Source organism: Euphorbia lathyris, chromosome 2, assembly GCF_963576675.1.
Source record: "Euphorbia lathyris chromosome 2, ddEupLath1.1, whole genome shotgun sequence".
Lineage (NCBI taxonomy): Eukaryota > Viridiplantae > Streptophyta > Magnoliopsida > Malpighiales > Euphorbiaceae > Euphorbia > Euphorbia lathyris.
The window spans coordinates 135,959,739-135,976,441 of NC_088911.1; the positions used below are offsets into that span (position 1 = coordinate 135,959,739).

Sequence of the window (16,703 nt, forward strand, 5' to 3'; positions counted from 1 at the left end):
AAAAAGTAATAGATCACAAACATATATATGTATACACGTGAAAAAATAAAATAAAAATTATAATGTGTTCTGTACGATTTTGACAAAAAAATCCAAATATTTTGTCAAACTAAAAAATATTAATCTTTATTTCTATTATGAAATTACAAAAATGTAAAAAAATAAAAATAAAATCAATTAATATACAAATGATGTAGAATACAAGAATAAAAAATCTATTGTTTTTAATGATGTTTGAAATTGATCCCATTTACCAATATTATAGGTAAAATTACTATTAGTTGCCAACGTTGGGTATACACCATTTTTAAACGCTAAAGGTAAAGTTGCTCTTGACTACTAACTTTAAGAGTATTTTTGCACTTTATCATTTAAAAAAAAAGATAGGGACCCAATTGCATATAATTATATTAGTTATGGTGTGTTTGGTTGTAGTTAAATTTTGTTTCTTTTGTATAAGGGGAATATGCTAAATGGATTATACTCTTGAAACTTAAGATAAGATCAGTCCCACTCTTGAAAAATTTTATGGTCTGACCATTTGAGAATATAGCCCCACAAGCTTGGAACTTTGTTGTTACTTTGATTGTGACCCTTAAACTTTAAAACATAACATTATCACCTATCAATTTTGTATTTAGAGTCCGTTTATTTTACATAATGTTTGCTATTTATTATTACGATTTGCTGTTGGAAAAAACTACTTTTACAAAAAGCAGAGATTCTCTGCTTTTGTAAAAAACTACTTTTTAGATATAAAAGACAAACATGATGTCACTAACCAAACACTTAAAACTCTTCATTTTGAAGTGAAAAGGCAAACAAGAGCATGAAAATGAGCAACCAAACATCCCTTTAGTAACAGAATGGTCCATTTTACCATTGATAAAAATGAACACTTATTCAAAAAAAAAAAAAATGAACACTTCAATAGTAGGTAACCCTCTATTGTAAAAGTGATTGAAATGATACTCTAAACAATTCAACTCTTGAAATTTTTGATTTTAAAGTCATTTAGGTGTTGTTTGATTATGAGAGAGAACCTAAGTTTTTAGAGAGAGAAAGATCTGAAAACGATGATATGGAAAATCTAAAACAACGGTTTTATATAAGATATGGTTCTAAATAATTTTAATTATTGATTTTTTTTTATTCTGAGATCGTCATCAGCTATTTTGACTTAGTCAATGGTGAGAGGGACCATAATGTTACTAAAGTGCAAAGTTCAAGGGTCTTAATTTCTGATTTTAAAGTTAAGGGACCATAATAAAAGTCAAACAAAGTTGAAGGGCCATTGGTATAATTTACCTTTTGTTTTTATTTATCTTCAATTATGTATAGGGATGACAACAAGTACAAGTCAAGCAGCTACCAGATATTAGTCGATCCTAATGAAATTATTCAACCTCGTATAAAAAGGTTTGATACGAGAATGATAATTACAAAATTACTCTTGATGTGTATTGAGTATACTTGTAATAGTCTCATTCAAGATCATGTAGTAGATATTGTTCGTTTTGACTCAAGTCACAATTTTTGATATCACGACTTTAAAACAAGTCTAACTATATTGGAAATACACTAATATCTCTCTCTTTGTTTTCGATGTCAGGTTCAGTTTATTTCTGTCCATATTATCATCTTTTAGGATCACGTTTTATTCAGGCCTCCCACATCGATGTCACTCTCTCAAGATTAGGTTATTACATGCCCACCGACTTATATTTGGTTTGTCCCCAAACAACACATCGTATGCAGAGATTCAGTTCTGATACAAATTGTAATAGTAGAATCCAATAACATGTAGATAGGGTTAGTTTTTACCCAATTCGTGAAATTCCTGAGCAATTTGAATCAATTAAAAAGATCGACTTTGCAAATCATTCTATATATAAAGCCTAATTTTATAAATTAATTAAATCACAAGTATTTTGCAAATCATTCTATATATAAAGTCTAATTTTATAAATTAATTAAATCACAAGTATTGTTGGACCGAAAAATTGATTCACATATCTTTTAACTGATTAACTGCAAACTTCACAAACTCCAGATTCCTATTTGTAAACTTTTAAATCACGGGGCTCTTTTTACAAATCGGTCAAACTACAAGATTTATTTTATATTTTTTCCATATAATTATATGAAACGAGAATGAAATTTAAAATGTATTCTTAAACATTATTTGGGACATCATATATAATAAACGAATAAGAGTAAATGTGAAATTATTTTCGGGGATATCTTATACGTTTTCATCCGTTAATTACGTGTGATTTGGTATGTTTTTATTTGAAAAAAACATTCATGTTTTTATTTTTGATTTTTTATTGGTTATACTTATTTTTTTGGTAGGTAGTTATACTTTTTATTTTAATAATAATTATATATGCTAAGTTTTTCTTAACAAAAAATTAGTTATAAATTAATTATTTCATAAACAGAATTTCTAAATTAATTTTTTCATAAATAAAATTAATATTAATAATATAAAAACAAAGAAATCCTTTTAAGCGAGAATGCAAGAAGAAATAAAATTAATAAAATATAAAAACAAAGAAATATGCAAGAAGAACAGTCAAGAATATCCCTTGACTTTGACTTTTCCACTTTCAAGTCTTTTCTATTTAATTATTATTAAATTAAAAAAATCACAAAATACTCTAAAATTTTGGCGTCGCCCGGACTCGAACCGGAGACCTTCAGTGTGTTAGACTGACGTGATAACCAACTACACCACGACACCGTTTGTTGTTTCTCGCAATTAAATATATAAGTAATAAGTATTATGAGCTCCAAATTGTGACTTTTCACATCAAAGCTCGGTTTTATTGTACAGAAAATAATTTATATTGATAAAAGTAGTTTAAATAAACTATAAAAAATTATTGTTTAAATTAAATATTTTCTTAGATAAATAAAATATTTATACTCTTAGGTTTCAATATGTATTAGTGAATTATTAGAAGAAAAAATAGGTACTAATGAACTATATTTTAATTCAATAATTAACAAATATTTAATATTTAATATTAATTGTTGGGATGAGGTGAAAAAAAAAACTTTTAGTGTTTATAGTCAGAAGTGATAATATATCTAATGTCTAAAATTATATAATTTTATTTCTAAAATTGACAGTCAAAAGTAATTTTACTCCTAACTTTCATAAGTTGGATCAATTTCAGACATCATTATAAAATACAATATTTTGTTTGTTCTACATCTGTTGCATATCAGTTGCTTATAAAAAAAATGTTATATTTTTTGTGATTTAATATTAGAATTGGAGATTAATATTTTTAAATTCGGTGAAATATTTGAATTTTTTTTTGTTTAACTCGTAAAAAATACAATATTTTTTTTCAGTCTAATCCGTAACTAATTGTGATAAAATGACACATATGTGAAGTGTAGATGACAATATTAATGACTGAAAGGTGGTTTAATGAATTATTTTTCAAATTGATCCAACTTGTCAGCGTTAGAGATAAAATTGCATCATTTTAGACGTTAGAGGTAAAGTTGCTCATGGCGGTAAACGTTACATGTATTTTTTTTTTCACTTTATCCCTTAAATGTTTTAATTTAAATTCTGAAAAATAAATTTTTATTCTAAAAATGAGAGGCTGTTTTCTTTTGTTTTTAGCTATTCTTTTAACCATCAATAAATTATTTTCAACTTATTTATTTACAAAATTCCAAAAATTAGAAAATAAGAAAATATTCTCTGTAAAACAAATAGAGCTCAAATATGAAAATATTTATTAAAAAGGGAAAAGTTCAAATTTATCCTTAAGTTATTAGAAAATATCAATTACTTTGAATGTACTAAATAATCAAATTTTACTCATATATATAGCTAGAAATTCTAGCACAATTGTACTCTCATAATACATAGAAAATATAGTTAAAATTGTTATTCTTTTAGAAAATTTATATATCATATATAAAATCTGAAATGAAGAGCTTTCTAAAAAGGTGACACGTCATCATAAAAACTTACGTATAATTATATAAATTTTTTCATATTTTTTTTCTTCTCGTTTAAAAGTTACTTTCATCTAAATTTTCTATTAATTGCTTTTAAGAAACAGAGCAGTTTCTCTTCCGGAAAAAGAAAAAAACTTCACATTCATTCTTCATCTTCTCCTCCAACTCGAAGTGGATCTACTTTGAGGAAGAAGGAAGTTTCCTCCCATCGGATTAGGTTTTCCGTTTTCTTTTTATTGTTTTTTTCTTTTTAATCAGTGTCTATATACTTTTTCAGATCTCTCTATCTGTCTGGATTGTATTTGCTCCCAATTATTTCTTTATTTATACCTTCTTCGGATTTAGCAAGAGCAGAAATGATTTATTTTATATGTGGATCAATAGATCTATGTGGTTGCAACAAAGGAAAGGACTTTGATCCGAATGTTCGAAAGAGTCTGAGTGATGAAGATCGGATTGCAGTTACTCTTCTATGGATTTTGATTTCCAAGAAGTATATGTTTCATTGTTTTTCTGTGCTTTTTATACCTTTTCATGCTCTTTGTAGTCATTTTGTTTCCTTTGTGGATTTTGTAAGGTTTTATTCCTTCTGGTTTTCTTATTGTATTGGTATGTTTTTCATGTAATGAAAATATAAGCATTTACATAAAAAAAAAAAAAAAAAAACATCATTTTAGCTTCCCTCCCTTGAAACTCTTCTATTAATTGTTTTTAAGGTTAATTATAAATATATATCATGTGGTTTCACGGATTTGCAGATGGATATCTGTGATATTTTTCGTTACAAATGCAATCTTGTGGTTTGCAAAATTTTCATTTTTTTTTGTTGATTTTTACTAAATTTGGCTGCTAACAACCTCAAAATGAAAATTTTGTTGGAAACTACTTTCTCTTTTCCCCATAAACGTCCAGAGTTCCCATTTCTCTCTCATCTCATTTTCGTCCTCTGTCATATCATTTTCTTCCTCTCGTTGGCTCTGAAAATCCTAAAACCCATTTACAGAGAAAATCGCACAGAGAAAATCCTAAAAGCTAATTTTTCAAAAAGTAGAGATTTTTCGTTTTTGTAAAAAACTACAGGAACTGATTTAACTAAAAGCTCGAACTTATAGTTATGGCTCAATCATATATTTTATATTAACATCCGACAAATATGAGGTGTCTAATCGAATACCTAAAACTCTCAATTTCAAGGAGGAAAAAAAAAGTAACCAAACATTCTCTTGTTATGATTCAACAAAAGAAATCTTGCATAAACGAGTATGCTATCTTGATAGGAGTTAACGAAGCAAATATTCCAATTCTTATTCCGAAGTTCGGGCGACTTATAAGTCAACCAAGAAAAAATGTGTTTTTTTTTTCTTAGTTTTTGATGTTGTACCCTATGCAAATCTTATATAATGAAACCAAAATTATCCATAAATTTGTCTACTTCCAATATTTAATTATATCCATAATTAATTAAATCTGATACATGACAAAAGGGGGAATCATAGGTTATAAAAAAAAATAAAAATAATTAGCCAGTTGTATACATATATATTTTAATAATTAGATTAATTAAGAAATGCTAATTCAATCTCCAAGTATAAATAAGACCTATTTTTCTCACATTTCTGCATCCCAAAACTCAAAGGAGAAAATATAATAATTATAGAAAAATTAAAATGGGTATTGTGAGCTATGAAATGGAAGTTGCCACCACAATTCCTCCATGCAAAATGTTCAAAGCCTTCGTCCTCGACGGCAGCAACCTCATCACCAAAGTGTTGCCGCAGGCTATTGAGAGTGTCGACATTCTCGAAGGCGATGGAGGTGCCGGAACCATCAAGCAAATCAATTTCGGCCAAGGTATTTAGGTTTTTTTACATAAATATCACAAATGATAATAATATTTTAGTACATTTACATTCAATTTTAGAAAGTATCTACAGTTTTATCAGATTAAAAAACCATCGTTTTTTTTAACGCAAATCATGTAGCGATCCTAGTAACAACTAGTTTTTGACCCGTGCGATGCACGGATTCATCTTAATATATAGATATTAACAAAAATATAATTTAATAATTACAATTTTTTTTGAACAATTTAATAATTACAATTAATGATATAAAGGTGCTATATAAATTAAATATTATTATTTTATTTTCACATTTAATTTAAATAATCTTTTTATAGATAAATATAATAATATAATTAAAATTAATATATTATATATTATATTATATTTTTTATCAGTAAAAAGGAGGAAGTGACACCCCAGCTCCATCGTTACTGTTTTATATTATATATATATAGATATGCAAAGAATTAGAGAGATTTTATGGATTAATTTAAATTCTGTAAAACTCTTAGATATAAACGGATAAATTTTTTTTTTTTATAAATAAATATAATAATATAACTAAAGTTAATATATTATATTTTTTATCAGTAAAAAAGGAGAAAGTGACACTTCAGCTCCATCGTTACTGTTTTATATTATATATAAATAACTACTGACATTTTTCAAATATATTTAATGTTTTTGATATTTTATTAATAAATTATTCATATTGGTTAAAGTATAAATACTATCCTATTCATGAGTTTAGACCCATTTAATTAGGCTTGAGATTGATTTTGGCTTGGACTTAAAATTCAAATTCCAAACCCAGCCCAAAAAAGCCCATGAAATCCTTATATATAAATATATTTAAATTATATAATATGATAATATAATGTTATATGATATTAATATTTTTTTTATATAAACTCCAAGCCTGTTACTGTTCACAGACCGGGCTTGGGATGTACCTCGCAGGCTTACACCGGAAAACAGTCAGCTCAAGTCCAAACCAACATGCTATCAATTTAATTTTTTTTTTTTAACAGTTCTATCAATTTAATTAGGCTTAGGATTTAATTACGGTCTTGACTTAAAATTCAAATCTCAAGCCCAATCCAACAAAACAACGGTTTTCTATTTGAATATCATAATTAACTAAAAAAATTACAACTAAATCAGATTATCAAATTTAATTATAAAAATATTATTATTTTTTATATATAAGAAATAAAGTTTATACCGTAATTTAAAAATTCTAAATTTCAATTCATAAATTCATAAAAAATGCATGTGATTTGCCAAATTTGCAAATAAAGGTATGCGAATTAAAAGTTTACAAATAGAGGTATGCAGTTTGTTTTATTTACAAAATAAAGTATAACAATTACACAGTTAAGTTCTTTTTTTTTGGTAGGCAAGGGAAAGAAAAAAACAAAACCCAAAAAACTAACCCGAGATTAGCCTGGGAAAGCTAACCCCAAATACATTTTTATGTGGGAAAAAATTATTCTTACATGTTGACAAAACATAACCCTCTAAAGAACAACTCTCTAAAACGAAACAATAAATCATATAGTGGACATTTTATGTTTTTTACTAATTTGACAGTTTATAAACTACATTTAATATTTAAGTTCATTTTATACATTTACAATTTGATTTTGGTGTCTGTGTTTTATTAATATATAAATGTAATTTAATTATTTTTAAAATGCTCTTGATCGTCATCAAAACTTAATAGTGTAATTTTAAATACTTTATTTTGTAAAAAAAATATACAACATACTCTATTTGTAAACATTTAAACCATAACCCTCTATTTGCAAACAACGCAAACCACAAACATTTTTTTTTTGTACTTTCCCCTAAGGTTAATCTAACCCGTTATTTTTTTAAATTTATCATTACATAATGTTAGAGGTAACAATTTCTGACACGAAAACATGATTTACAGAGACAACCTCACTGTCATGATACGATTGACACGAAAATCATATTTCTATCATTTATAACATATACAACCATAAAGATCATATATATGAAATATCCTGATTTTGACACGAAACACGAAATCGGAACCTCTATATAGAGTAGTTTTGCTAACTATGATGGAATTCTTCTTTCTTTTTTTCAGGTAGCCAATTGAAGTATGTGAAGGAAAGGACAGATGTTGTAGACAAAGAGAAGTTAACATATTCATACACAATGTTTGAAGGAGATGTGTTAATGGGAATACTTGAAAAAATTACAAATGAGATTAAGTTTGAACCATCCCCAAATGGAGGATCCATCATCAAGTCTCTCAGTAAATACTATACAATTGGTGATTATGAGATTAAACAAGAGGAAATTAAGGCTGGAAAAGACAAATCAATGGGATTATTCAAGGCTGTTGAAGCTTATCTCTTGGCTAATCCAGATGCTTATAATTAACTTATTTCTTAATTAATCATCCTTGTTTTGCTTGTTTGTGATAATAATTAAATTATATGGGTCAATGGGTGGGTGGATGCATGTGAATTTTACAATAAGTCAATGTAATGTTTAAGTATTTTATGTTTTATTGAATAAAGAAATTATTATTGTTTTTCTTTTAACAAACAAATTTAGGCTTAATACATCATGCGTCTAAATGGCAACAGACTTTATTAGAGGTTTGGATCACTTTAGAGGTTTTGACTAGTCAAACCTCTGACAATGGTGTTTGATGGAGAGAGAATTGAAAGAGCTTATTGGGTTCAAAAAGCTAATTTTAAAAAAACTCATTTCAGGAGCATTTTCAATTAGCTTATTGCTCTATCTATTTTGAAGGACATTTTTATCCCTATTTATTACCATCTAACCCCAAATAAAGACTTTACCATGTCATTATTTGTCATTTTACACAAACAGCTATTAACAATCAGCTATGTTTTACCAAACAAGTTTACATAATCAGCTAGTCAAATCAGCTAACAAAAAATGTAATCAGCTAACAACTAATGTAATCATCTATCAACTAACAACTAACAGCTAACAACTATTTGCTAAACAGGGCCCATGTGACGGAATAAGAAGGTATTTTAGAAAAGTTGAAATGTGTATTTAAGAAAGTTGAGAGGAGTAAATAGAATCTTTTCAAAATACAATGGGGCAGTTTATTATCTATTTCCTATGGGAATCCACTGTAACATAGATTGAGAATTCCAATTTAATTTTTTCATGGAGTGAAAAAAAACTCCAAAGGCAAGGATGTGATAGGGATGGGGACGACGACAAGAATCTCTCTTTCCTATAGGGATCTCCATCAACAACCCATTTATAGTTTGTATGAATTTTTATATGTTTAGTTTATATTCGATTATGTAAATAATATTATATTTTTAGTAAGTTATAATTATGTAAATTAGTCAACAACAAACTTTAGAGAGAAGATTTAGAATGCGGCGAGACTTAAATATGTCGTGTTGGACGCAAGTAGTCATTTGAGGGGTGTGAGTATGAGTATCTGGGAGGCTATTTTTAACAGAGATAGAACCCTTGACGTTTTCATTGATTAAGAAGTGTTTATATACACAACACAATACACAATTAAGCCTACAATTAAAGCTACAATCAAGGAAATAATCTATTTCCTAGACAATAGGATTATTTACATATCTAACACACCCCCGTAGTCGAAGCGGGAGGAGGTCGAACGTTGAGACTAGATCTGAAGTCGTTAAAAAGAATCTGTGGTAGACCTTTGGTGAAAATATCGACTATTTGATGTCGGGAAGGAACATGAAGAACTCGTACTTCGCCTTTGGCAACCTTTTCACGCACAAAATGAATATCCATCTCTATGTGTTTGGTACGTTGATGTTGAACAGGATCACCAGAGAGGTAGACAACACTTACATTGTCACAGTAAACCAGGGTGGCCTTCCGAATCTGATAGTGGAGCTCAAGGAGAAGATTTCGAATCCAGCAAGTTTCAGAGACAACATTAGTTACCCCTCGATACTCAGCTTCAGCACTAGAGCGAGAGAGTAGGTTGGCGTTTTGCTGACCAAGAAATGAGATTATCACCAAGAAAAACACAATAGCCTGATGTGGATCGCCGAGTGTCAGGACAGCCGCCCCAATCAGCATCAGTATAAGAGACTAAAGAATCAATAGAAGATGTAGTAAGTGTAAGCCCAAAATCAAGAGTCCCCTTAACATACCGAAGTATCCATTTTATGGCGGCCATGTGCTGGGTCTTGGGGTCATGCATAAACAAACAGACTTGCTGAACTGCGTAGGAGATATCCGGCCGAGTGAGAGTCAAATACTAATGGGAATCCACTGTAACATAGATTGAGAATTCCAATTTAATTTTTTCATGGAGTAAAAAAAAAACTCCAAAGGCAAGGATGAGATAGGGACGGGGACGATGACAAGAATCTCTCTTTCTTATAGGGGATCCCCATCCACAACCCATTTATAGTTTGTATGAATTTTTACATGTTTAGTTTATATTCGATTATGTAGATAATATTATATTTTTAGTAAGTTATAATTATGTAAATTAGTCAACAACAAACTTTAGAGAGAAGATTTAGAATGTGGCGAGACTTAAATATGTCGTGTTGGACGTAAGTAGTCATTTGAGGGGTGTGAGTATGAGTATTTGGGAGGCTATTTTGAGCAGGAAGGGTAGTAATGTGCGAGTTAGTTGGTGGGAGTGGGTTGATTGGGCTGACGGTGGAAGGAGACAGAGTAGGGCTTGTGGGTTGTGGTGGAGGAGATAAGGAAGGCATGGCTGGTCTAAGGGTAGAGGGGTTGTAATCGTCGTTTGATGTAATAGGGTGGTGAGAGTTCAGTTTCTAAGAGAGAGTGAAGGAAAGGTGCAAGATGAATGGTGTATTGAAACATGGGTTTAATCCATGCATATTAAAAAAAAATTGTAAGAAGGGAGAGTTGGAAGATGCAAATTTAGCAAACGGAAAAGCATTATCATCAAAGGGGAGATAATAATTTTATGACAAGATAACTCATAACATTTGTAACCTCGATGATTCATTGGATACCCCAAAAATACACAAGGTGATGAGCGAGCTTGTAATTTGTTTTAGGTAGGAGAATGTATCAAAGGAAAACACAAACACCCAAAAAACGCGACGATGAGAGTAACTAGGATCCCATAGAAAAAGAATTTTGGTTGGAGTTTGGTATGCTTATTCATATGGGTGCCTTGAAGAGGATTATTCGGTACATCAAGGGTATTATGGATCACATCCTTCATCTCCTTTTTTTTTTCTTTTAGCACACTTATGTCCTACACTAATACCGACTGGGGTGGCTGTCCCGACACTCGTCGGTCCATCTCTGGTTAATGTGTTTATCTCGGAGACAATTTCATCTCTGTTGGTCTGCTAAGCGATAACCAACTTTGTCTTGATCTAGTGTTAAAGCCTAATATAAGGGTGTTGCTAATGTGGTCTTTGAGACTTGTTGGATTCACAATCTTTTTTCTAGAACTTCATTGACCTCTCACGAAGTCCACCCTACGATAATGTCGGCGCCGTTTAGCTCTCTAGAAATCCGGTTTAACATCAACAAACCAAACACATTGAGATGGACATTCATTTCGTGCATGAGAAAGTCGCATGCGATCAAATTCGTGTCTTACACGTTCCTTTCCGATATCAGCTAGCCGATATCTTCATAAAAGGTCTTCCGCTGCAACTCTTTGATGAATTCTGTGCTAGTCTCAACGTCCGTCGTCCACCCGTTTCGACTAGGGGTGTATTAGATTATGTAAATAATATTCTATTATTTTTATATAAAATAGTCAACAAACTTTACCTAGATTATAGATTTGATCATAACATTGAATATGTATATGTTTCCCAAGTCAATGAAACACACGAGTTCCAACTCTTTTATTTTATATTTGGATAATTGTTTATATTTATTTTTATATTTGATAAATTGGTGTATTACTTATAAATTATGGTTAAAACATTTTTTTTTGTATTAAATATACTGATATTTTATAGATTTTACTTGTCTAATTGATTATAAGGGAAACCTTTAAATTTCATTAAAAATGTTATTTACAATTTGAGAAATGAGGAATAGAAATCCTTGCGAGGATCTTAATCTCCACAAGAACAAAGGCGAAGACTATATTTTTTCCGTTTTATGAATGAGGATGAGAATGATGATTTCCCATCTATACAGAGACAGGGAAGCATTTCGCATCTCCATTCCGTCTCATTTACAATCCTACACACAACACAGTCGTGCGAGATGACAAAAAGTCATTCAATATGAAAATACAATCATATCCAAATATAATACTTTTTTTACAAATATGCCACTAAAATGTCTTCCTCCCTAATTTTTTTTGATAATTCCTCCTCCCTAATCTTAAAAAGCCCCAAATTGATTTTTTTTATTCCAAAAGCTTGTCAACAGAGCTTAAATAATTCTCACTATGGGTCCACTAGTATATATGTAGGGATAAGGGTCAATGCTAATATTTCAAGCGAAATATAGATTTATCCACATCGTATGAAATTATGTAAATTTAACCTTAACGTTTTCAAACAAGATTGATTTTAAACATGTGCTATCGAAAAATTGAAAAAACTGGTTTGAATGTTATTTAACTGTCACATCAGACCTTTCAAACAAGTTTATCGATGACTTGAAACCGTTTCGTACATTATTGGTTGGTTGTTTATAACTATATTAATAACACAATTATATTTTAGACAATTTGACAAAAAATAATTATAATTAACTTATATATAGCAGATTTAGTTTTTAGCATTTTAATATAATTTTTGTAATTTTGTTAGTAATATAAATATCTTAAATGTAATTGATATTTGGAAAGTTTAAAGTGACAGTTAAATACCAATCAATCCAATTAATAAATTTACATTTCCAAATATACAGAATTACAAATCCAATTGATTCAATCCAATATATAGAATGGGAAATGATCATTCTCATCCTCATATATAGAATGGAAAAAAATATAGTTTTTGTCTCTGTTCCTGCGGAGATTAAGATCACCGCGAGGATCTCTATTCATCTTTTCTCAAATTGTGAATAACATTTTTAGTGAAATTTAGAGGTTTCCTGTATAATCAATTAGACAAATATAATCTATAAAATATTAGTATATTTAATACACAAAAAAAATGCTCTAATCATAATTTATAAGTAACACATCAATATCCAAATATAAACTAAAAGAATTGGAATCCAAATATAAGCTAAAAGAATTGGAACTCGTGAGTGTTTTATTGACTTGGGGAAAAATATATACAGATTCCATGTAATAATCAATCTTATAATCTAGCTAAAGTTTGTTGACTAATTTACATAAAAATTACTTACTAAAAATACAATATTATTTACATAATCTAATACAGCCCTAGTCGAAATGGGTGGAGGAAGGACGTTGAGACTAGCATAGAATTCATCAAAGAGTTGCAGCAGAAGACCTTTTATGAAGATATCGACTAAATGATATCGGCAAGGAACGTATAAGACACGAACTTGACCGCAAAAATGTTATGAGTTATCGTGTCGTAAAATTATTATCTCCCATTTGATGAGAATGCTTTTTCGTTTGCTAAATTTGCATCTTCCAACTATCCCTTCTTACAATTTTTTGGAGGCATGGATTGAGCCCATGTTTCAATATACCATTCCTCTCTTACACATTTCCTTCAGTCTCTCTTAGCAACTGAACTCTTACCACCCCACTACATCAAACAACGATTACAGCCCCTCTATCCTTAGACCAGCCATGCCTTTCTTATCTCCTCCACCACAACCTGCAAGCCCTACTCTGCCTCCTTCCACCGTCAGCTCAACCAACCCACTCCCATTAACTAGCTCGCACACTCACACCCCCTCCCCAAATGACTACTTGCACCCAACATGACATATTTAAGTCTCGATGCATTCTAAATCTTCTTTTTAAAGTTTGTTGACTAATTTACATAATAATAACTTACTAAAAATAAAATATTATTTACGTAATCTAATATAAGCTAAACATGTAAAAATTCATACAAACTATAAATGGTTGGGTTGTGGATGGAGATCCCCTATGGGAAAGAGAGATTCTCGTCCATGTCCCCGTTCCATCCTCGTCTCTGTAGATTTTTTTTCTCACTCCATGAAAAAATTAAATGAGAATTCTGAGTCTATGTTACGGTGAATTTCCAAAGGAAATGGACAATAAACCGCCTCATTGTATTTTGAAAAGATTCTATTTACTCCCCTCAACTTTCTTAAATACACACTTCAACTTTTCTAAAATATCTTTTTATCCGTCACATGGTCCCTGTTTAGCAAATAATTGTTAGCTGATTTGACTAGCTGATTATGTAAACTTGTTTGGTAAAACATAGCTGATTGTTAATAGCTGTTTGTGTAAAATGACAAATAATGACATGGTAAAGTCTTTATTTGGGGTTAGATGGTAATAAATAGGGATAAAAATGTCCTTCAAAATAGATAGAGCAATAAGCTAATTGAAAATGCTCCTGAAATGAGTTTTTTTAAAATTAGCTTTTTGAACCCAATAAGCTCTTTCAATTCTCTCTCCATCAAACACCATTGTCAGAGGTTTGACTAGTCAAAACCTCTAAAGTGATCCAAACCTCTAATAAAGTCTGTTGCCATTTAGACGCATGATGTATTAAGCCTAAATTTGTTTGTTAAAAGAAAAACAATAATAATTTCTTTATTCAATAAAACATAAAATACTTAAACATTACATTGACTTATTGTAAAATTCACATGCATCCACCCACCCATTGACCCATATAATTTAATTATTATCACAAACAAGCAAAACAAGGATGATTAATTAAGAAATAAGTTAATTATAAGCATCTGGATTAGCCAAGAGATAAGCTTCAACAGCCTTGAATAATCCCATTGATTTGTCTTTTCCAGCCTTAATTTCCTCTTGTTTAATCTCATAATCACCAATTGTATAGTATTTACTGAGAGACTTGATGATGGATCCTCCATTTGGGGATGGTTCAAACTTAATCTCATTTGTAATTTTTTCAAGTATTCCCATTAACACATCTCCTTCAAACATTGTGTATGAATATGTTAACTTCTCTTTGTCTACAACATCTGTCCTTTCCTTCACATACTTCAATTGGCTACCTGAAAAATGAAGACCAATTTTGAATTTTAGAAAAACAATGGGTGAATAAACGAGTCTGCCCCATTTACCAATCTATTTACCGATCCGTCCGTAACCTGATCTGTTAGGGTTAGGTTTTTAGGTTTAGCCTATAAATACATAGCTATAGAGGCTAAACCTAACCCACTGAACACACTAGACATAACACAAGATACAGAAAATACTGCAAAAGACAATTCTCTCTCCCTACATCCATAGCTATCGGTGTACATTCTTAGTTTGTGGAACAACGGTGAGTGCTCATATGGTGTAGTAGTCTCCTAGATCGGTGATATGCAGCCAAGGTTAATTGCTTATGTTGTTATTCAATGGATCTGCGCTACAAGAGATAAGGCTAAATTTGTTGTTTGTTTATTGATTGTTCCGGGTTCATTACCGGTTCCTTTGAGGTTAGAGATAATATGTATTGGTTGTATTAGAGCCTTCAATATACTTCAAGCCGGGTCAAACCAAACCCGTATTCAATATGTCGGATTTGGATAAAAGAAAATAGCATGGGATAAGATGCAAAAATACTCTTAACGTTAAGAGTCCTGAGCAATTTTATCCATAGCGTCTAAAATTATGCAATTTCAGCCCTAATGTTGGTAGGAAAGAGCAAATTTACCTCTAACGTTGACAAGTTGGGTCAATTTAAGAAATAATTCATCAAACTGTTTTTTCAATCATAAATCGTGTCATCTATACTTCACATGTGCGTCATTTTATCACTCGTTAGTAATAGATTACAATCATATGAGTAGACATGATTTTTTTTAATTGAAAAATTATATTGTATTTTGTACGAGTTGGATAAAAAAATCTAAATATTTCATTGAATTTAAAAATATTAATATTCAATTCTATTATTAAATAAAAAAATGTGACTCTATTTAATTGTACTATTTTAAACGTTAGGGAATAAAATTATTCTAAAATATTAAATTTAGAGAAGCGTGTACTTATAGAATAAAAGACGACGACTTTTAATTATAAAAAAAAAATAAAATAAATAATAAAGATCACAAATTTCATTGACTAAAATTGGATCTAGAGTTCTGAATTATTCCTTTTTATCTTGAATTTGATATCCGGATGAATTGAGTCATTGATGGAGACTATCTACTGTACGGATGTGCATCGGTGCGGTTTAAACCGTATACCGAACCAAACCGATTGAATTCGGTTTTTTGGTTCGATTTTTACATTTCGGTTCGACGTTGGTTTTATATTTTGATGTATTATGGTATTTGGTTCGGTTTGGTTTGATAAAAAATATAAAAAAATCGAACCGCACCGAATTACACATAGTTGATATTATTTTATATATATACACACATATATTTGAATTTATAAATTTAATTTTATTGAGATAATAAGCTAATATGAATTTGTTCAACTAAATGTTATTATTGGGGATTGCCGGTCTCCACTAAAAAACATAGGAAATTGTATTATCAATTTTGTTCGTCGATCAGCAAATCGTCTTGCCCATGTGTTTGCTCGGACAGTGGCTTTTGTGTCTGATCGTGGGGCTTGGGATAACATCCTTCCCGCCTTTTCTTGTAACGAATTCGCCTCAGGCTATTAATCAATTTCATTCTTCCTTGTCAAAAAAAAAAAAAAGCTAATATGAATATATTTTGGAAATATTTTAAATTTTTGATTGTTGAGGTAAATTTAATGATGAAAAATTGTGATTTTTATTT

The 16,703-nt window shown here is 29.9% G+C and overlaps 1 protein-coding gene and 1 non-coding gene across 2 annotated transcripts; one reads left to right on the forward strand and one right to left on the reverse strand.

The window, feature by feature from the left end:
* Window positions 1-2,672: 2,672 nt before the first annotated feature.
* TRNAV-AAC (transfer RNA valine (anticodon AAC)) lies at window positions 2,673-2,746 on the reverse strand. Its single transcript has one exon. It is a non-coding gene; the product is annotated as a tRNA-Val (tRNA).
* Window positions 2,747-5,634: 2,888 nt separating this feature from the next.
* Window positions 5,635-8,402, forward strand: LOC136216972 (major allergen Pru ar 1-like). Its single transcript, XM_066003521.1, has 2 exons — window positions 5,635-5,841; window positions 7,954-8,402. The coding sequence occupies exons 1-2, from the start codon at window positions 5,658-5,660 to the stop codon at window positions 8,250-8,252; spliced, it is 483 nt and encodes a 160-aa protein (XP_065859593.1). The 5' UTR covers window positions 5,635-5,657; the 3' UTR covers window positions 8,253-8,402.
* Window positions 8,403-16,703: the final 8,301 nt, after the last annotated feature.